General features: G+C 36.8%; 1 protein-coding gene across 2 annotated transcripts in view; it reads right to left on the reverse strand.

Annotated features, from left to right (window-relative positions):
- Positions 1 to 22898, reverse strand: part of rasa1a (RAS p21 protein activator (GTPase activating protein) 1a) — a 49075-nt gene that overhangs the window by 10024 nt on the left and 16153 nt on the right. The window contains exons 1-17 of one of the 2 annotated variants that reach the window (XM_038269800.1): positions 21291 to 21449; positions 9645 to 9797; positions 5962 to 6097; positions 5582 to 5652; positions 4943 to 5060; positions 3820 to 3851; positions 3454 to 3506; positions 3181 to 3331; positions 2913 to 2991; positions 2492 to 2615; positions 2238 to 2394; positions 2054 to 2141; positions 1016 to 1096; positions 761 to 918; positions 582 to 658; positions 312 to 484; positions 56 to 215 (exon numbers count right to left, since the gene is read on the reverse strand). In XM_038269800.1, the coding sequence (XP_038125728.1) occupies positions 56 to 215; positions 312 to 484; positions 582 to 658; positions 761 to 918; positions 1016 to 1096; positions 2054 to 2141; positions 2238 to 2394; positions 2492 to 2615; positions 2913 to 2991; positions 3181 to 3331; positions 3454 to 3506; positions 3820 to 3851; positions 4943 to 5060; positions 5582 to 5652; positions 5962 to 6097; positions 9645 to 9797; positions 21291 to 21313 (1834 nt within the window). In that variant the 5' untranslated portion in view covers positions 21314 to 21449. Of the gene's footprint in view, positions 1 to 55; positions 216 to 311; positions 485 to 581; positions 659 to 760; positions 919 to 1015; positions 1097 to 2053; positions 2142 to 2237; positions 2395 to 2491; positions 2616 to 2912; positions 2992 to 3180; positions 3332 to 3453; positions 3507 to 3819; positions 3852 to 4942; positions 5061 to 5581; positions 5653 to 5961; positions 6098 to 9644; positions 9798 to 21290; positions 21450 to 22898 lie in introns of those variants that run through there. The other variant, XM_038269798.1, reaches the window with a different exon arrangement.

The raw sequence follows: 22898 nt of genomic DNA on the forward strand, positions 1-22898 counted from the left end.
GTGATCATTGCTATATTTTGCAGAACAGTTTATAACTCATTTGTGAGCTTCTTACCCTCCATGTTAATTTCTCTGTCATTAAGTGTCCTAAGTAGAGGGGCTTCAGCATTCTCGTGTCTAAAGATCCGCAGAAGGAGGCTGGCTAATAACGTGCGGTCCTGACCACAAACATTGGCCAAAGCGTAGATGGCATGGAAATCTTTCTGCAAAATCATCTGCAAAGAAAATCAGACGGTGAGAAATAGCACTAAATCAATGACACTGTTGACAGTCAAATGAGATTGCAATTAGATCTTTTTAATGATTCTTACCTCTTTGAATTCACTGTACTCCTCTTCTGGCATGATCTTCTCCATGGAGTAGCGGTGGCGTACCCGCAAAGAGCCTGGCTCAATGCCCTTCAGGGGAACATGAGAGCTCAGGGGGAACCACTCATCAATCATCTGACCCTTCTGTAACCGACCTAGTTGGCAGCGCATAAACACTAAAAAGACATGAAAAATATGCAAACAGTGAAGCAAACCAAAAACTTTAAATAAAAACTGTAAAACAAATGCATCTAACCATCCTGCTGCACTTACAGATATCGCTTTCCTTGCTCTTCTTTGTTTTGTTGCTCAGACTGATTTCAAATCGGTTCACTTCACTGGACAGGTCACTGAAACGAGAGGAAAGTGTTTGGGAATTCTGCTAACATTGACGGAGAAGGTCAATTCAAGCCAAGATGAAACCAGTGTGGTTTGGGGATTCCCAAACTTACTCAAAGATGAACTCCTCAGTGAAGACAGGATTCTGGCCTTCCCTTGGATGCGTCTTAGCGACCTGGACGCTGTTCAGGTAGATGTTGCAGTAGGGGTTGGTAAAATACTTTGCAGGCAGCTTGTGGGCCTCCTCTACATTCAGCACCAGGCTGCTCACCTGAGACAAGATACATTAGTACATTTTTCTTTTCCATAAACATCAAATATAAAAAGCTTTTTTTGTACTTTATGAGAAAAGAGATTGACAAGCATACCTGTCGAAGCCTTTTGTTGGAAGTCGGTACAGTGGTTTTTCTTAGATTACTACAGAACGTCTGAAGGCATTTCATCCAATCCTGCAAAAACAAAATAAGGTACATCCTTTCACCGAGACTAAATAAACAGTATTGCATAAATACTTAAAATTGAAGTACACAAATTGATAGCCAGCAAAATAAATATAAAAAAAGGAGGAAATAAATAGCACATTTCTTGTCTTTTTAATCTTGTTTTATTACAAATGAATCATTTTTTTAAGTAATCATAAAAATAGCTTGTAATCCAAATCTTCTCAAAGTAAAGCAACTTTTGGTAGCCCAGAAACCACAAACAGGGAATAAAGTTGGGCCAATAAATCTGACAAAATAGAAGAAAGTAAATAATATGTTCAGCAGGATTACAAAGCGGGCCGTATCATCATTCAGAATACCCATTTAGTTTTCTTTCATCAGCTTACGTTTAATATGAACTGACTAACAAACGGCAAAAAAACAAACATAAATCAGACCATAGTCTGACGTATATGTCAGACACATACATGACCAGAGATGAATCACAGGAACCACAGCTTGGAGCTAAATCTAAGAACAATCTCCAGCACCAGAATATCAGTGACACATGAGCCACACCACATAGCTTACAGTTAAATGTTAAGTGAAACAACAGCCCCACTGAGTGGTGAAAGCTGGGCGTTACATCCTTTTTCATTTCAGGGCAACACTTAAATAAAAAATGGCTTATGCATTTTAAATCTTAAGAAATTTGACCTAATTACCAACATCGTATGTTTTGACATCCATCTAATAAACCAAGAACCCTTTGAGATTCAATACTGACATCGATCTACTGTGAGTGCATCTATTAAATGCTTTCCTTGTTTAAAACAATTACTCAATGCATTAAATGTCTTTACATTGCAAAAATAAAGGGTGGTAAGAGGATGGCTGAAATAGCTCCTAATAATTGATGTCATTCTTATGAGGAATCTTGTTTTGTGTTTAAGAAACTTGGGCAAAAGCAGAACCCTTTATTACCTGCGCTTGCTCTGGGACCTCTCCTGCAAAGTAGAATATGTACTGTTCCTCACTAAAGTGCTGGACAACGATCTGGAAACAGTTTGGCCTGAAAAGAAACATAGAAAGAGAGCTTTACATCCCTGCTTGGCATAAGGTAAAACACATTTGTTTTGCATGTTGTTTGTTCGTCTGCTATCATCACCTGCCAAAAAGACTGTCGTGCACACCGTACACGGAGCACACGCTTAGGTCTATCAGCCCTTTGGGTTTGGTAGCTCTCTTCTCGCTTTCAAAATAGATGAGCTGCGCATCATTGCCCTCCAGGATAAAGTACAGGTTCTTCCACCTTTTTCCTTTTCCTTAAACAAAAGGAAAAAAATAAATTACTTCCTTCTCTGATAAAACAATTTAAAATAAAAAATAATTGAGGTTTCTAAAACAGAAATGGATAGATACCTTTGCTGAAGAGGAGATAGCCTTTTTTGACTATGTTCTTGTAGAAAGCATCTTTTGTTCTCCGTCTTATAGTGTTATAAATTTCTCTCCCATCCGTTATGTCAGTTAACACCTGCTCCTGGTGCTATATTAAAAACAAATCCGCCGTTAAAATATAGAAAAATATATACTACTTTCATTCAAATAGGTGTATAGGGTTACACTCAATATTACCCCCGATATGATTTATAGCTTAAATCTTCAACAGAAAAATTTTGTTCGCATTTTTTAAGAAATATTTATAAAAAACATTTATACTTTGTCAACTTTTTCATACAGGCAAACACTGAGTCAAATTCAGAGTTTATGTTAGATGATGGAAATCTCTGCGTCTTTATTCTATTTCACGCTAATCACCATCTCAACCAGTCGGTGTGCTTACCTGTATTGAAACTGGTTCTTTCAGGGTGTAGCCCTCAACAATCTGTTCTTTCTTGTAATGATCAATGATATCGTCAAGACTGTCACAGAAAAACAAAACAGCCAAAAAAAAACACTGAATGGAAGACAAAACAGCTCATTTTCCAAAGACAAATTAAGCTGATGCTTTGCATGACAAACTACAGGTCTAAATGCATGAGAAAATGGGAGATACAAAAATGTGATGCATTTCTATCCCCTGCTACATTCCTACACATTAGTGGACATACCTGTTGTAGTACCTCCCTCCCATCATGTACTGATTGTTGGGAGTTGGGGAGATCTTGAACCTTTGGATGTTTTCACTCGTGCGAAAAAAGAGGGAGTAGTCACCAGGTGTGTTGTCTGAGGGTCGGACCAAGAAGCTGCAAACCTGGCCAACTAAGACAAAGGGTGAGGCGTGGAAATTATTGACAAAATGTATTTAAAATCTTTCTGCATGAAAGAAACAAAAACAACTCTTGAAACCTCTAGTAGAGCAGAAGGGAAGGAGCTCATGGTACCTGACATAAGAAGGGTGTAAGCCTCCGGCTTGGTAATCTTTCCGTGATACCAGCTAAAGGTGAGCGTTCAGAACAGAAAGAAAAACAGGAAAATAAACTGATTTAAACAACGAGATATTTAGGTTATGTTAATCTGGTCTCGACTAAAAGCTAAAAATCATTTAAAATTTATTTTTTAAGGTCAAGCAGCAGTTCTATGTTAGCCTCCATCAACATGGTAACAGAAAGTATGACTAAGGAAACTTTGAATATAATTTAACTAAATCATTCAGAAATGAAAATAATAAAAATTATTGAATAAGGATTTGTTGGAAAGTGTGTTTTATTATAATGTTATGCTTAATAAAACATGGATTCAGAGCTTACACTTTTCCCTCGTGCGGGTCCTCCTCTCGGCCCTGCAAAATAACATGTAAAGACAAACGTATTGTTTTTTATCTGTCAGGACATTATATTCAACTGTAATGTTGGTGTGACTAAATCTGCATCACATCTGTATTGTAAATAAGATTTGACAAAACATCTGCAACCAAGCGTGAGCTGATTATTGATGACAGGATAAATAAGATGTTAACAGGTTAGGGTATCTGTTTTTATTTCTAAATCCAAATCTTTCTATTTTTTCCCCAAGTTTCATTAAGCTAAATATAAGGCTTAAATATGCATTTTCTGACTAGTATTTAACTATACCAAGACATGTTTGTTTTGTAAAACATACGTTAAGCAAAAATGATGACGTTACAATTCTTTAGTCATGCTGTTCTGACAGATTATAGCTGCAAGAGAAGTAAAGGAGCCCCACCTGAGACGCTTATGAAGCCAACACCATTTTAATACGATATTTTCCTTGTCTGATAAGCAGTCTAATGCCTGAGCAGATAGACCAACCAGTGAAACAACAATTTTAGCGACCCTAAAGGGTCGTTCAGTCTTTTTTGTTTGTTTTTTTTGTTTTTTAAAACACCTCCAGATTTCACACATTTTTCACGGCACCATAGTGCTCTGCAGCACCAACTTGTTATTATAAGCACCTCTAAGAAACGTCTCCTTATACCGGATCTTTTAGTCATTAATGGCTCGCAATTTATGGATAAACGATTTTAACTTGGAGGATGTTTTTGAAACGGTAGCAGATATGAAATGTAGAACCTACTATTAACACAATTTCCATCTAGAAATGCAATAATGGCATTTGAATAAGAGTTAAGAAGCAGAAACCCTGCTTTTAAGTTGATATTTAACTTGTTGCTCTGAACTATCAATCTGGTGTCTGGAAAAAAGCTACATCACCAACATTTTGCATAATAAGCACTTAAATAACTTCTGTATCTACTTATTTTAAGTCTGCAATCAAAATGTACTAATCTAAACTTGATAACCGTTTTCTGGAGGCACCTTTTAAACTTTGGTGAAATTCCTCAAAATGTTTATCATGTCCTGTCAAGCCCATGTATCCCCTGCTTTGTGGTGTGCTGTGTGTTTTACTCACCACTTCTTCTACCAGATCCTCCACGATGAGCCCTTGCTCTCCTGTGCGAACATTGGCGACCCACATCCAGCCATCCTCTAGGTCATTGTGAACAATAAACATGTCCCCTTTCAGGAAGCTGAGGGTAAAATTCAAAACATAAAAAGAAAAATTTAATTGCAAGCATCATACTGATAGAGATGCCAAGCATTTGGCTGTAGAGAAAGAACATTAAGATGATAATAACAGATGACTTTTTTCTGGTGTAGCGTAAGCTACTTCTAATGTGACCAGCAGGTGTCTCCTTTGCCTTATAACAGCACGCACATCATCTACATTGTCGAGCTTAAAGCTGACTTGTCTGGCTGACTTTAGACAGATGTTTATCAGATTTAGGAAACGGGGATAGAGATGCTAGCATCAATGAGTGTATGCACTGCAGCTTAACGACTGTTTTCCAGTAAGTCAGATGATGTGCTTAACAGACTGTTGATGCATTCCACAAAATCAGGCTGTTATTTGTTGAGCGAAACAAGCAGATCCTTTCTTTTTATGGCCGAGACCTTTGTGCTAATATGTGTTTGAATAAAAATATTAATGAAAGAATCTGAGTTGGACAAAAAAGGAAGGAACATAATGGATGGTTGGATAAGTGCTTACCTGATCTCATCAGTATCTGGCACTTTGGTGTATGGAAGTATGGCCCTGACTCTTCTCCTGTCTTCTACAGGCTGAGGGAATTTAAGAAAAAAAGAATAATAAGAAAAAAATGACAGCGTTGAATCAATATACTATTACACCATTCTCATTTAAACAACAGAAACTCTTCTTTGAGCAGACTGTCATCTGCCTGTATCCTGCTTGTTTCACCATTATATTCAACACACATTAACCAGCATCAAGGGCTATTCTTTAATGCTGTTTTCTATTTAAAGAGTTTTCAATTTGAAAAAAATATATATAAGGCAAATTTAACAGCTCACTAAAGGAGAAAAAGGGAGCTGCTGTAAAGGTTTTCAAAGCCATGAAGTCACTCTTACTTCTGGAGGTGCCACTGGTGATAGGAGTTTCTCTCCTTTTAATAGGCAAGATACATAGCTGTAGTAGCCGATCAGGTCCGATAAAGAACAGAACCGTCGACCACCAATGTAATAGTCCCCACACATGGCGATTATCCTGGAATTAAAACAACAGTGCAGGACATTACATTTTTAAATACAGGTTCTAAGTTTATAGAACAATACAGTTTCACTGGATTTGCTGCATTTGTGAATATGTACAGAATGCACTGAACACTAAAATATCAGCAAAAAAACTGAGAGGGAAAAATGTTTAGTTCAATTTAACTTCTGCATAAAGATTTTTTTATTCATTTTGAAAGTGTGCACACATTTATTGTGATTCAAATTCAAAGAGTCCTGCAAACAAACCAAAAAACCTGATGCAAAGAGAAATGGATGCAAAGAAGAAAAGCTGATCACAGAAAATAGAGAGCAGAAAAGTAAAAACATTCTGCAAACACAAAAAGCATGGGGTGGTGACCTTCATTTAAAGAGCAACACAATTTAAGCTGTGAAACATGTTTGTAAGAGAATTATGTTTCAAAACAAACAGTGAAAATACAACAAACTAAACATTTACAGACAGTGGTATCACACAGTGAGCTAATTTATCAGCTTTGATTACATTTCATAAATCATAAATTGACATCACTCTGAGCTATGGAAGCCCAAGCAGAAGATTGGTGGGGAAAAAAAAAAAAAAAGCATTTTCTCAAAAATTTGAATCCTTATGAACAAAAACTTTGACTAATCAATAAAACAGATTAATCGCCTGGCCCTAGCTGCAGAAGCCCTGCATAATTATTCCAGACAAAAAGATCCAGACAATCATGAACTCATATGGGACTAGACAATGGGTGCCCTGGTTCAGTCCTCCAGAGCTACCATCCTGCAACTTTAAGATGCATCCCTTCTTTTTGCTAAGTATCAAATGAGCGGCTCGTTAGGGGATTATGATGGTAGATTCAGGTTTGTTAGAGAAGAGATGCATCTAAAATCATATTTCCGAGAACTGGCCTTGGGTATCTCTGGACTCTTGGTAAAGGCAATAAATGGATGCACAGAGATTAAATATTTCCAAAAAGTCTCAAAGAAAAGCTTTTTTTTCCCCACCCTTCTTCCACTAAATAGCATCTCATTTATGTTTTTGCTAAGGGTCCAGTCCATAGATTTTAAGTCATGGCCATGTCCATGTTCTGGTCGGAGATGTTCCGTACCTTTTTTTTTTCTCCCGATACGATGCTTGTGCTGAAGTATCGGCCGATGCAGGGTACCAATACCAGTATATTACAATATATATATATAAAATCATACTATGCCTGCACCATTACTGTGATATGATTATCATTGTGGGAAGGCCTGGCTGAGTTCAATTTCTTTTGCCAGCAGGTGGCAGCATAGGGCAACTGTTTTATGAACAGTGAAAAACAACTGTGAAAGAACTAACTAAGCTTAACATCGGTTCAGTGCCTGACTCCAATACTCGCTGATAGCGATGCCACCATTTCCCACAGTATCAGAGAGATTTCCGAAACTGGTAAAGAAATCCATTGTTTTTGCTACTTGAAGCATTTTCCCTGCATACATTTAATCTGTTAACATTTATATACACTGCATGGCCAAAAACAAACAATGTCTGAGACTAATATTTCGTTGAACCTCTGTTCGCTTAGATTATGGCAAACTGTGGCACTTTTTAAATTCAAATTTTTAAATATTTACACTCAGTGTTGCAATAATTTTTCACCAAAATCTTGCATTGATGATTGTAGAGGCTGCATAAAGCCTTCTCCAGCACAACCCAAAGATTCTTAATGAGGTTAAGGTCTGGACTCTGTGGTGGCCAATCCATGTGTGAAATAATGTCTCATGCTCCCTGAACACCTGTTCCACAATTCAAGCCTGATGAATCCTGACATTGAGGAAGAAAAATTGGTGGAATAACCTGGTCATTCAGTATATTAAGGTAGTCAGCTGACCTGTTCTTGGAGCACAGACCTGACCAACTGCAGCAACCCCTGACCACAACACTGCCACCACAGACTTGTACAGTAAAGAATAGGCATGATGGGTATATCACTTCACCTGCCTCTCCTCTTACCCTTATGTGCCCATCACTCTGGAACAGGGTGGATCTGGACTCATCAGACCATTTCACATTTTTTTATTATTATTACAATTTTGATGCTTCCTTTTTTTCCCCCAGTTACCCTCTCTGATTATTGCTTTTGTTAAGACAACACAACAGTTCAGTACCATTCCAATGTCTATGTTGAACCGGTCTTATTTCAACATTAAACAGCCCAGTACCCATTCACCTAGTTCAATCCAGGTTCCAAATTTTGTTTTCTAGCTAAGCACGCTTCCACTTTGCTGCTCTCCATTTTCTATGATTGCTGCTTTTCTACTTTGCAATTTTTTCTTTTAAAGTTTAAAGTTTAAGTAAATGTTTGTTAGTCTCATTATTAAGTTTGTTAGTCTCATTTTTGGGTTTGCAGGACATTTTTAATTGCTAAGTAAACATGTATATTTACACAGCGCTTGCACCCATTTTCCACAGCACCTATTGGCTTTTAATAGTGCCACCCCACTTTTGATTTAACATGCAACTGTAGGCAAAATAAAACCAATCAAAATCAGACTATTATATATGCAGACACAAAAAAAAAAGACCCTGAATTTTAATTCTATTTCTTTGCTTATTCTAGTTTTCATCATCTTGTATATGTAGCGTTAATCGCAAAATAGAGGAAGACAAAGTTGAATTGACACGGTGATCAAACTCTTCTTTTATTTGTACAGCAGCTGCATTTTTTGTGGCAGTTGATAATTATTTTTTGGTAATAAGCTTTCCTTACCATCCCTTTAGACTTTAACTCCCCCCAAAGATCCTCTACCAGTTTAGTTTGAGTTGCTCCCAAATGGTAAAATTACTTCTAGTCATAGAAAGACATGTTAGTAAAATACTGAGTTTACATAAAATTATCCAGCAGTATGGATAGCTCAGCTCTTGGCTCAAATATCCCCCCAGAATATTACTTCTATCACTCGCCATGTCTTCCTCAACACCAGTTTAGTATCATAATTAGGGCCCCACCCATTCATTTCTAACCCATTTCTACAGCCTAACCGTAACCCTTACCCTAACCATTACAGGGTCATACCTAACCCTAACCCCTACCCTAACTCAATTCACCACTTAGTCCTGAACTTTACACCTAAGCCTAAAACTGTATTTGTAGCGATGGGGACCAGACATTGGTCCCCACTGGAGCAATCAGTCCCCACGGTGTGCTATGATTTATGAACAATGGATATTATATTTTTATAGTTTTGTCTCAATTGCAAAAAGTCTTTGGAGTATTTACTAACCCTTTCTTATGACTGCATGTGTTATTAGTAAGACAAAAAACACTCAAGGGTATCATGTCCTGAGATTCACATACCCAAGGACCATTAAAAAAATGTTTATAAAAAAATACCTATCGCGTTGAACAGTAGGGGCTTCTGAAAGTATCTTTGCAAAATCTCCTGGAATCTGCTGAAAATGTTTGGCTTTTGTGTTAAATATTTTCTCTAAGGATTCAAATTCAGTTTTACTGCAGATCTTTCTAAAAATGAGCCTCCTACTGATAAAACTGTTTCAATCTGATGTCACATACCTGAAATGGTTGACCACATTGGTCATACTGAGGAAAGACAGGACAAAGGAACCGGGCCGGCGGTCACTCTCCCTGATGAGGTAGCTGCCAGGGGTTCGGGCCTGGCGCAAACGCTCCTCTGCAATGGTTCGGTCTAGTTTGCCATGGTACCACCTGAAGAAGACAAATGAAAGAATGAATAAAGTAGAAGCATCAAAATAAAAAGAAAACCCAAAAAGATTTCTACATTTAAAAAGATGATCAGACCATTGCCCTAAAATGTCCATGTTTGTGTTGAAATACAGACACATCAAAATAAACCCTTTAAACTGTTAAATCGCTGAAACCCTCGTTGCTTTAAATCAAGATTAAAAACCTATTAATCTAAAGAGGCCATGGGCTGTGCCTTCTAAAATGTATTAGTCCGATTTGTAGTCCAACTTTCTATTATTTTTCTTTTAAATCGTTCTCTGATGATTATTTTCTATCAATCTTATTTTAAATATTCATTTTTACTTTCTGCAATTATTCCTTTTCATAATTTAATTACTTTTATACCACTGCAATGCATTTTTCCTATTTGGTTTATCTTGCAGATAAATTTGAATTGTCTCAGTACTGCACTGTTGTGTAAATAAGGATGCCTCGCCTTAAAAATCTAGATCTGGGAGAATTTCTTTTCAAATGTTAAAAGTTTAAAAAAAATTGAAACAGGGAAAATGAACAAAGAAAAAAAATCCAGCAAGGAGTCAGAAAGAGGTATGACAGCAGCTTTTTTTCCACCAGAGACCTAAATGGCTTCCATTTGGTTTGGGGAGCACAGGTCTGTGCTTGTAAAGAAAACATGATCAAATATGCTTTCAACCATTAGGCTGTAGATGGTGTGCTAAAGGAAATAGTAGAGTTGTACAGAACAAGAAGAAACAGAAACAGTATTAACAATGTTAATTAAGAAAAATGCACCAGAAAAACCAGACAGATTTGTATAATTGTACTAAACAGATATTAGCTAAATCTAGGCCAAGAAAAATTCGAAAAGATAAAACAACCTCCAGAAACAGCAACCAAAAATGATGAAATCCAAAATAATAAACAAAGCTTCAGTAACGATTCCTTCAGTTTCAAGCCAATCCTGGAAATCCATCTTGAGCCTGCATATGCAAGACATGCAGGATCTAACACAACAATGATGTGACCTGACAGGAAGATGCTCAACTTCAACAAGCTGCTCAGTTTTCTGCTCTATTTAAAGGCTCAACCCCTGCTACTCTAAAACAAAAAGCAACATTCATTGATAACAGATTTGTACAGCATTTCTCTCAGGTTAAGGAATAATTCTAATGAATATAGTTCTAGGGAAGGTTATCAAGATCATTTTTAATATGTATAGGATGAACAAAACACTAAACATCTGTCTGTGTGTGTGGGTGTGTGTGTGGTGGTGGAGAGGTTGTTTTTTTGCGGTATACCTGTACCAATGCACAGCTATACACTGACTGAAAGCAGGCTGCCACTAGTCATCCACACAGCTACTATTTCTGGGCAAGTGTGAACAACTAAACGCTGCCAAAAGAGGCCCTCGTGTGTTAGGAATATCTAAATTAAAGAGATGTATTTTAATACACTTAAAAAAAAAAAAAACTGTTTGAGAAAATGCTGTGAACACCATTATAATTTTACTTTTTATATCCAATTAGATGTATATTTTGATTTATTTTGAAGATGTACACTTACGGATTATCGATTAAGCTACCATGTTTTATTAAAAACCTTAGCTTCAATGTAATGACTAATATTATATTATTAGCTATCAACAACCACTACTATTTATTTACTCAGTTATCAAAGTATAGACGGATCATCTGTAATAAAAGGTTGGATGGAACAACATATGTAAGCAGGCTAGAGTGTAATAACACAGCTACTACACACACATCACCTAGCAGTAGCCCAAGAAAGACTACCAGAAAAAATAAAATGCAGCATAAAAAAAAAAAAATGAGATCTGACTTGACAGGAAGATGCTACACTTTACCAAGCTACTCTATTTTCGGATCTCTTTAAAGGTTCAATTCTTGCTGCTAAAGTGAAACAAACTTGATATCTTTATAGAAAATAGAAACAATACTAACACATTTAGACAAGTTAAACAAACACCACAACCAATAATGTTTGGTGTTTGGTCTTTTCCATTTGGTTTGCAACACAGATCGCACAGCTGTAGGCTCTGCTTGCTGTGGTAAATGTACCACAAAAAAAAATACATAGTAAAAAAAAAGGAGCAAGAGCTGCATGCATATAGATTAAATCAGCTCTAAAGCTTAATCTTTATAAGTGATTCTATGATCAAATATAGACATATATTTACATTTTCTACCAGAATGAAATTTTAAATCCATCACAAGTTAGTGGATTGAAGAAAAAAAAGGAATAAAAGATACAGTTGAATGGATCAAGCAGAAAAGTAAAATCTTAAGAAATAGCATTTCAACATAGCGCCAAACTCTGGTATACAGGTGCTGGTCATAAAATTAGAATATCATGAAAAAGTAGATTGATTTCAGTAATTCCATTTAAAAAGTGAAACTTGTATATTATATTCATACATTACATACAAACTCATATATTTCAGATGTTTATCTTGTTTAATTTTGATGATTACAAATGACAACAAATGAAAATCTCAAATTCATCATATCAGAAAATTAGAATATTGTGAAAAGGTTCAAAATTGATGGCCCCTGGTGCCACACTCTAATCAGCTAATTAACTCAAACCACCTGCAAAAGCCTTTAAATGGTCTTTCAGTCTAGTTCTATAGGCTACACAATCATGGGGAAGACTGCTGACTTGACAGTTGTCCAAAAGACGACCATCGACACCTTGCACAAGGAGGGCAAGACACAAAAGGTCATCGCTAAAGAGGCTGGCTGTTCACAGAGCTCAGTGTCCAAGCACATTAATAGAGAGGCGAAGGGAAGGAAAAGATGTGGTCGAAAAAAGTGTACAAGCAAGAGAGATAACCGCACCCTGGAGAGGATTGTGAAACAAAACCCATTCAAAAATGTGGGGGAGATTCACAAAGAGTGGACTGCAGCTGGAGTGAGTGCTTCAAGAACCACCACACACAGACGTATGAAAGACATGGGTTTCTGCTGTCGCATTCCTTGTGTCAAGCCACTCTTGAACCACAGACAGCGTCAGAAGCGTCTTGCCTGGGCTAAAGAGAAACAGGACTGGACTGCTGGTGAGTGGTCCAAAGTCATGTTCTCTGATGAAAGTAAATTTTGCATTTCCTTTGGAAATCAAGGTCCCAGAGTCTGGAGGAAAAGAAGAGAGGCACTTCATCCACGTTGCTTGAAGTCCAGTGTAAAGTTTCCACAGTCAGTGATGGTTTGGGGTGCCATGTCATCTGCTGGTGTTGGTCCATTGTGTTTTCTGAGGTCCAGGGTCAACGCAGCCACATACCAGGAAGTTTTAGAGCACTTCATGCTTCCTGCAGCTGACCAACTTTTTGGAGATGCAGATTTCATTTTCCAACAGGACTTGGCACCTGCACACAGTGCCAAAGCTACCAGTACCTGGTTGAAGGACCATGGTATCCCTGTTCTTAATTGGCCAGCAAACTCTCCTGACCTTAACCCCATAGAAAATCTATGGGGTATTGTGAAGAAGAAGATGCAATACACCAGACCCAACAATTCAGAAGAGCTAAAAGCCACTATTAGAGCAACCTGGGCTATCATAACACCTGAGCAGTGCCACAGACTGATCGACTCCATGCCACGCCGCATTGCTGCAGTAATACAGGCCAAAGGAGGCCCAACTAAATACTGAGTGCTGTACATGCTCATACTTTTCATGTTCATACTTTTCAGTTGGCCAACATTTCTATAAATCCTTTGTTTTTATTGGTCTTCAGTAATATTCTATTTTTCTGATATGATGAATTTGAGATTTTCATTTGTTGTCATTTGTAATCATCAAAATTAAACAAAATAAACATCTGAAATATATGAGTTTGTATGTAATGTATGAATATAATATACAAGTTTCACTTTTTAAATGGAATTACTGAAATCAATCTACTTTTTCATGATATTCTAATTTTATGACCAGCACCTGTATAAATTTAGTCTGCAAAGTCCTTACTGAGGAACAACTGAGTCAAACTTAACCAGGTTGTTCTTTACTAATTAAAGATTCTTGAAGTTATAGTTTCTTCTTTTTGTTGTCTTGTTTGTGAAGAAACAAAAAGAGTCAGTTTAAGCCTTCTGTTGTCATCTATCCCATCTTACACTGAATGGCTGGAGTTTAGGTGGAAAAAGGAGCTGAAGACTTTCACACCAGCAAGCCTGTTTTATTATTTTCACAAAAAGAATAAAAGGTTCAACAAATATAAACATGCATTTATTTTTTTGTTTGTATATTTTAAAAAAATACAAGTATAGATCACTTCTGTCCACCTTCGATCCATCAAATAAGATGTCCTTGGTAACAGCCAGCCATTAAAAAGATATGGCCATAGGCCTTTAAAGAAGAGCAAAATTGGAGGGCAAATTTAGTTTTTTATTTGAGGGTTTAGCCTACTGCTGTTGGGTGATCAGATCTAAACAAAACAAACATTGGACTACGAGGATGCTAATGAGGGACAATGCAGGACAGACATGGCTTTAACAGCTAAGCTTCTCTTTTGTGATTCACCTATACCGCTGCTGCAGCTCCCACACCATGATTGCAGCTACGCTTTCTTCTTATGTAAATATATTTTTTTATTTTTTACTCCTGCCTCAATCAAATGCAAGGTTGGAAGCTACCTAGCTGAGAAATACCTGGTCAAATGCAGAACGTTGCTTCGGTTTGAGGGGAAAAATGCGGGACTGACTCAGAGAAATCGGGACATCTGATCAGCCTATGCTGTCGCTCCCAACATAGAACTGAAACTGCACTTTTGTAGAAACCAATATTCATTATGTGCCAACCAAATTTCTGTAAATCTTACTGTGAAATCTTGAACTAAAAGCATTTTTGGACCTGATGCTGCAAAAACTGCTGCACATGGCATGAGGATTCTGACCACTTTATCTCTGACCAGGTTTATATATAAAACAGTTGCAGCAGAGAAACAGTATGACCGGAAACTTTGAAACTGTGATTCCAAAAAAGTACTTTTTTACTGAAAGCCCTGGAATTTAAGGCCCAGGAATATTTAAACTTCGGTAAAGGGAATCCCATAGAATTTGTGGCTAGTTCTTCTATCATTCTAAACAGCTGAGGAACATTTATGTAAATCAATGGTGTATGGAGTTGTGACAACAATGCAAAACCTTTATTCCAGCAGGTGGCAGTAATAAGAAAATAACAAAAGAAAGCCCTACCTAGAAACATATGCTGCTTTTAAACTACATAATTTATTTGCAAGAACGACTAAACCCTTAATAACAAACTTATTTTTCCTTTTATTCTTATCAAATAATATGATTGCAGATATTGGCAGCACACACAGACTAAATGTTTGACTAGAAATTTACAGTTCAAAAAAACAAAAACAGGTAATCACTCAGCAAGGAAAGAAATCGTGAGCAAAGGAGGCAGTGTAATATGACAAGAGGACATGTGGGTGAAGCGGAGTTTTTGGGAAGCAGGACCTCTTGTCTCTTCTTCTGTAGAGCTACAGCATCTGGAGGTTTCACACTCAACTAAATTATGTTCAACTGAAAAGCAATATAAGGGTATTTTCTTAGTAGAAGCTAAAATGAGCTAAACATATCAAATTTTTAGTTCTAGATTTTATTAAATGCATCTATTCATCACACATATGAAACACTATAGCTCACTTTAGTCACTGCTAGAAGATACCTGATGGCAGGAAATGGTATTGAGTGGCCAACATCAGGCTATGGTTAGAGGGGACAAACCCTCCAATAGGCAGCTGAATATAAAGCCAGTGTCCTGTTAGCAGGAAACTACAGCTCTGAAAACTCTGAACATTTCATAAGTAGGCTGATTCTTGTTTAAAAAATAAAAAAACACAGATCAAATAAAGTTTTGATGTTCATTTTCTCTCTCAAAAATACCTTAATTTATTTTTTATGACAAAGTAAAGGCTATTAAACAACAATTCTACACTCAGTTTCTCCATCTACTGTTGCTACTGTGGCACAAAGCATTATGGGATATCTTGCTGTACAGCACCCCACCGTTCAACATTACTGGGGCAATCTTAAAACGCCTACTAGAGACAGGTGGCATATACTCATGAAAATAAGACCCGGAAAAGTAAAGCTACTTAGGTGAGCCTTCATAAAAACAGGATATGGGCTTTTAAAACTCCCAGGTTTAATTCTGAACTAAAATATATAAATATATGTCTAAGAAAAAGACCAAAATACTACATCAAAAGATAAAAGCCAAGTCTCTGCAGCAAGATAATCTTACTTAAGACAACTTTTTGGATGATGTTGAGCATTTAAAGAAATTAACACTAAAATAAGATGCATTTCACAGCAGTCTACGTTTAAAATGAATACTAGACCTGCAGTGTGAGGCTTTTGAAAAACAACTGAAAAGTTGCTAATGTCTAGAAGGGAGTAGAAGTATGTAGGGAGAAACAAAGTATGAGTCTTCAAGCAATATGGGAATTCAGTCATTGTAAACGCTACATAGCTGTGTCATGTCTCAGTTAGTCAGCTTTCTAGATGTTGGTAATGAGAGAAACCCCCAGAGACGTGTTCAGATACCCAAGAGCTTAGTCATGATGTTATAAACCTCCTAATATCATTTAACAAAACACCTAACATATTTTGATGACCTGGATTTGATAATCTGTGAACTAAAAGTCAAACCTCAGCCATGATGATTACAGTATATAGTTCTATTGTCTGTTGTAGGAATGGGCCGTCATGTCAGCACATGTATGGCAAGGAGAGCAAAAATATCTTGATGTGGCTGAGCTAGGCTTTCAGTAGACAACTCCTTAATGGTAAAAAAAAAAGTTCACTTTATATAGGCAAGAAAAATTTCTAAATGATTGTCTTAAATAACGTTTGAATGCCACCTTGCCCACAGTTGTGGGCAACAACTGTGTAATGTGTAGAAGGGTCATTGGAGAGTGGCTTCCAAAACCAGGCTCAATGTTTTATTACACTTCAGTGCAAAGTACAAAAAAAATCATAATAGACACCATGCTCAGAGTAAGCAGTGGCTCACAAAAGTACTTCGAATCAGAACCTCTTAGAGAAAGGTAGAAGAATGATGTGTAATCGTATCATCAAACCTCTCGCACTTCGGCACTCAGGTTAAGCGCCTAGTAGAACGTCAGGTCCAGTGGCAGTGGAGGATAGGCTGGTAAACTGGGAACAACCTATCTGTTCAAATGATCTGTACTTCCCACCTCCAAGATAATTTCTCCATGACGTCCTGAGGATGGTTGGAGACATGGAATCTGAGGGGATCATGCTCAAGACCTCCATCCCAGATGCTGTTTCCAGTGGCTGTGGGCTTAAAGTTATTTGTGACTGAGTTGGTGGTAACCAGAATAGCCTCTGAGAATTAGTGGTGATGGAAGCAATCAGGTTAGAGAATAAGGGTTTTATGGTTCGGTTGAGCTAAGGAACTACCTAAGCAGTCGACAAGTTTCAGTTGACACACAGCCGGGCAATCATTCCTGAAGTTCAGAGTACAGCAAAGCAATTTTATGCCATTTTTTACTTTAGTTTTTTTCAGGAAGTTAGAACACAAACTAGGAAGCAAATATCTCAGCTCAGCTTGTGCTGTATCATGCTGCCCAAAGATGGGCCTGACAATTATCTGCTGATATATCAGCAGTCTGATAATAAAAAAGAAAAACACCTGTAGAAAACTAATTTCAATCTCAAATAAAACAATACACATAAAGCATTTGTCCTGAGAGTTTTTAAGTAATCCTTTAATGGCCAAAAAACTATTTTCCACAGGGTGCAATCAGCAAATATTGTATGCAGTTGCCATCTGCTGGATTTTCCAAAGGATTTATCAACAAGGCAGCATCCAAAGCTATTGTATTCCTTTACCTACTCATGTCTTATAAATATTGGTGGCTATTACATTTTTTTGTGCTTTTGCAGACCTGATCTCAGGCTTTCTTCTTTCTCCCATCCACTTCTTGTTTATTCATAGCACGCATGCACAACACCAGTCACTAATAAAAAATTTAACAATGATAATTAAACTAACACAACATGAGCATATTTTAAAGCACTGTCCTATATTAACTGCCCCTCACTTTTGATGTGATTAATCCCAATATAAAAGCATAAAAAGTTGGCAGTGCTAAGACACAGGGAGCACCGCTACAAGTGGGAATCAGTGGGGAAGGGTAAGAAGGTGTGCGGTCAGCAGAGGGAAAAATCACACTTAATGCTAAGCTGGAAAATGCTATCCTTTAGGGCTTGCAATTCCTACTCCTAGCTTGGAACTGAAACGTAAGTGGATGGCATGGTACAATGCCAGGGCTGTTGCAGGGCTACTGCATCTTTTCAGCTGCAGTACCCATCCTCCAACTCAAAGAGGTCAGAAACATCATAGAAACATCTTCAGGTAAAATATTGAAGCATTACACCAGTTTACAGAAGAAAGCCACCATTTGCACAGTGACAAAGATAGCAACCTTATGTCTCAATATTCATCTGCAACAAAAAAAAGGTGTATTCAGGGTTTAGTTCAGAGTGTAAGAATGAGAGGTATATTCTTATTATCATAATCATCAGCAGTGTAGTATTGGTTGGATGTTCAACCCCAGAGCTGAACTGAAAATTTTAAGTTTGCAGGATGTTTAAAAACATGCAATTGAACCACAGCTGTTATAAGGAAAAAGCAGCTTTATCTAAGCTCTGCATGTGTCGCCGCTTGTCTTCTCTGTGTGTGCAAATTCAACTGACTTCACATTCCAACCCCTCATACCTTGTGTTTTTTTTAAATAACACCCATAGTTGCTTAATGTCTTTTGTTTAGTGTTGTGGGGATCGAAAAGCAGGCACTTCAAGCAGGAGGTTAAAGTTAAGTTTTTTTAACATGTTCAAGTGCACTTTGACCATATCTACTTTGCACTCTAAAGGTTGTTCTGTTTTTGCCATGGACTGAAAGTTTCTAGTCTGAATCTGGTGTTCAGGGGGACTAAAGCAACAGGACAGATGAGGATTGCTTTGACTTGCATGAGGTAGACCTCGTCAGTCTGTGTCTCTGTATCAGTTCATCTGCATGACTCTCATTTAAGTACCATTTGATCATTCACTGTTGTTATGAGCAAATCTGTACTTAAAACGTGATCAGACAATGATTTCTCTCCCCAGACAGAATAACACATTAAATAAACCCAAATGCACAAACTGTTATTATTTCAACATTCCTTGTATGCATCAGTGGTTATAGATATGCTGATTTGATATGGATAATGTCCGATATAAGACAAAAAATATTCAATTATATGTGATTGCAACTAAAATCACAAAAGCATATTGATAAATCCACTCTGAAACTGTCTAAATGTTATGTATCCCAATGGTCAATAATCTATGGCACAGTTGTTGTTATATCTATTGTAGTTGAATATTATTCTCTGAGAAACATCTACTGATTAAACCATTTTTTTAAACATATAAAATAATAAAAGTTTGCATGATTCTGTGAATAACTGTTGTTTTGTGTTTTTTCTGTTTTCAAAACCTAAATAATAACACAGCATAATGAAACAACTAAAATCACATCCGTATCTTCAGGTAACACAGAGTACATGTCAGACTTAATAATATTACTTTAGCGATAGTTTCAAGGTGTTGATTTATTGTATGTCTCGTCTCGTACCATGTCTTTCGGTTGTGCTGTTCTTTTTTCATCTCGTTACAGGTGATGAAGCAGACTGAAAATGTTTTGTCATTGTCTCCTTTCTATCTCCTCTTTCTTTCATCTTTTCTCTTCCTTTTTTCCTTTTTCTTCTTCTGTTTTTCTGCTCTATTTACATTGCAGTGTCCATATAAACTGTAAAACTCCCTGCATAATTATAATAAAGCAATTTGTATGCATGAAAACAAGTGGAGCTATATGGCAATTGCCATACTGCTACACTTGTGAAAGTAAAATCTGTTGGGCCCTTTTTAGCATCAAGACAATTATTCTTATTGCCACATTGCCAGACAGGACACTGTAGAAAAAAACAAAAAAAAAACAACTAAAATCCACACTTCCTAACTTCGTATATAATTTTAAAAGAAAATATAAAGGTAAATTTCTTTTTATCAATATTGGTGCCTGTCAGGGCTGTCAGTTTCAACATTCTCTAAATAAAAAATCTGCAGAGAGGCAGTTGCCATTTTAGTGCAAACTGAAAACAGACATTGAGACCATGACTTCCGGTTGCACCACAAGGTCTGGACTGGTGCACTAAAAGAGCATGAAATATGCATTTGTTTAAACCATTAACATTAGAATGGGGCAACCTTCTTTATTAGTGAACTGAAAAACCAAAGAATGACCCAAAATAGGATTAGAAAGCTTTGTGTTCTTGTTTTGGTTTTCATAAAGATCATGCTGTAGCTTGTACAAAAGAAAACAAAAAATGCAAAAGGATCAGAACATCAGTCCATTAAAGAAGATCAAAACGTCTAAATGACTAATCAGCAGCATGAAAAACCAACAAATGAATAAGAGTCACTATTCTTCACCGTCATCACAATTAAAGGCTGCATGTAAGACACAAACACTATGCTAAACACTGCTAATTCTGTCTCTTCTCTCCGATAGCCTGTTTTCAAAGTAAACGGCTAATACTTGTGTGCATTAACCACAAAGTTTACTTAAATGGTTGATCATGAGTTTAGCAATCTGAAGCTATACTAGTGTTTGTTACGTGTCAGAAATCTGCAGCTAATCATGATGCTCTGCATTTGGAGCAATAATAATTAACTAATATTTCTATTTATTTAAATGAACAGATCAATCGACCTTTCTTTGGTACATTTATCACAGGAGATAATTAGATTTATGATTATTAATAAGGTTAATTTAGTTTGGAAACAATTTGCTCAAAGAAACTAAAGATTCCTTAAACAAAACACTTAAACAAGGAAGGGATTTGAGCTCTGTGATATTAGAAAAACATGAAATATGTGATCATATTAATTCATATCATGACTTTTAATAAAAAGCCTTTTGCTCACAGATGTTCTGTGTTAGGTTTATTGTAATTGCAAACCACAGGAAGTAAATAAACAGTATATATTTAAGAAATTAGTATCAAGTGATAATTGATCATTTCTATCATTTTCTCATTGCTTTAATGAGTGATTCATAAAACGTCCTTTTTGGTATGAAATATGATTTAACACAGTTACAGTGTAGAGTTTAATAGAACTTATGCAATACTGAAGGGATTTCTATAACCAAAATAATCTTTATCATGAAGTTTTATTTTTAGAGCAGAATAAGTCTGAGAGGCTCTTAAGCTATGCTGTGAGGGAAATAAACACCAAAAGACAAAGATAAATTTGTTAGTTCTTTGCATCATCACTAAAATGATTACAAAAAAACATCAAGATAAAAATTTAAGCTTATACCAGCCATCGCTGCCTAATGCTATAGATTAATTTATGGAATTGGGAAGAAAGTTTAATGGTGAGCAGAAGCCTGACTTACGCCGAGTTCACCCTCTGCTGCATCTCCCTCCTGCTTCCAGTTCTCTCACAAGGTGCATCCACTCAACCAACTCTGCTGCTGATCTGGTAAAAAGTGTAAGCTCCAATGTAGAAAGATGAGCACAGACGTTTCTAAATCCATTAAAGGCATTAGGATGTCCCCCGGTTGGAGCCCTGACACAGTCATCTCTCAAAGCCAGGTTTAATAAGCAGCATACATGGAGAAAATCGCACTGGTTCGTTCGACGAAAACAAATGCACCTGTATTTACCTAAATATCTAATCTGGTGTTTGTATTTAAGAAAGATATGCCTCTGTCCCAATATCCTGTTAAAGGATGACAGTGGTGTTGTAGCCTTCTGGTCTTTGCTCCACTTAATCCTGCAATGATTTCTCCGACTCCCTCCTCTTTCTCTCTCAAAAGCACACATCCTGAGCAAGCTGCCGATTGGTCTCTCTAACATAGGGATGCAAGGATAGGGAGTGGCATATTTGAATGGACAGCTGTAAAAATATCTTGAGGTAAAATTTTAAAGGCAATGACATGTCTGATAGAAGCATACAGGACAAATTTTGGACTTTCCTTTTGTATCAAACATTGAACCATGTGATTGTGGCCATCATGAAATGAATGAACAGAAGGGCTTAAAAATCAAATGCTGTTTAGGTTTATGCACTCTCCAATCAGCCTAAAAACTTTGAAACTGTGAGATGAATTTTGTCCATTCAAGTTTAGTTTTCCAGCAGCTAAAATGATGACCATGGCTAGTATAATTCTGGTATCAGTACCTTTCAATTCTTGAGCGTCAAAAGCAAGTAGCACCCATCTCATCCTAAATTCATAATGACCTACTTTTTGTTTAACTCTGCACTGAAGCTACTGTGAGAGGCAGACATCCTAAACCGTGTTATGACCAGGGTTCAGTAAAACACACATGATGCATGATGAGCTGCCACAGCTGTTGAATTCATGCGAGCAAAAATCATGACAGGAAAAGTGCCAGATGTCTGACAGACGTATGCAAGAGCTGTCTATGCATCATTCAGCAGAACCTTGCATTATTGCAAGCCAACTACTACCACAGACATGGAGGGGCATAAACTCAACTGCTTACTTTCCTGCCGCTGGTCAGCCTTCCTCAAGTACCGGTAACACAATTCAATCAGAGATAATTAGCTTCACTGTCACTATTACACCATTTTTTCCTTGGCTTTTAATTTTTTTTTTTTAAACACAAAAGCTGAAAATGTAGGATCTACATTTTTGGTTAAGCATTCAGCCTTTAGATTCAATAATCTTAAATATACAAATAAATGTACCATTGCTAGATTTTACAAATGAGGAAAATAAACAAATTTTAGAGAACTTCTTGTAATTAGCAACAAATGGACAGATATGTGTTTGCAATTATTAAAAGGATTTGATCTCTGGAATGCCCAAAAAAAATGTTACTGTGAAAATTAAAATTAAAATTTGTGTGACTTATTTTGTAAAATCTACATAATCCATAAATGATTTAGGTTAAGATTAAGAGAATCCAAACAATAATAGATCTTCACCTAAAAATAATGTGTGGTTTCTAATTGGCAGCTTCAGCAAATCTTTAGA

This window comes from Cyprinodon tularosa, unplaced genomic scaffold, assembly GCF_016077235.1.
Source record: "Cyprinodon tularosa strain WSP-4 unplaced genomic scaffold, ASM1607723v1 ctg74, whole genome shotgun sequence".
Lineage (NCBI taxonomy): Eukaryota > Metazoa > Chordata > Actinopteri > Cyprinodontiformes > Cyprinodontidae > Cyprinodon > Cyprinodon tularosa.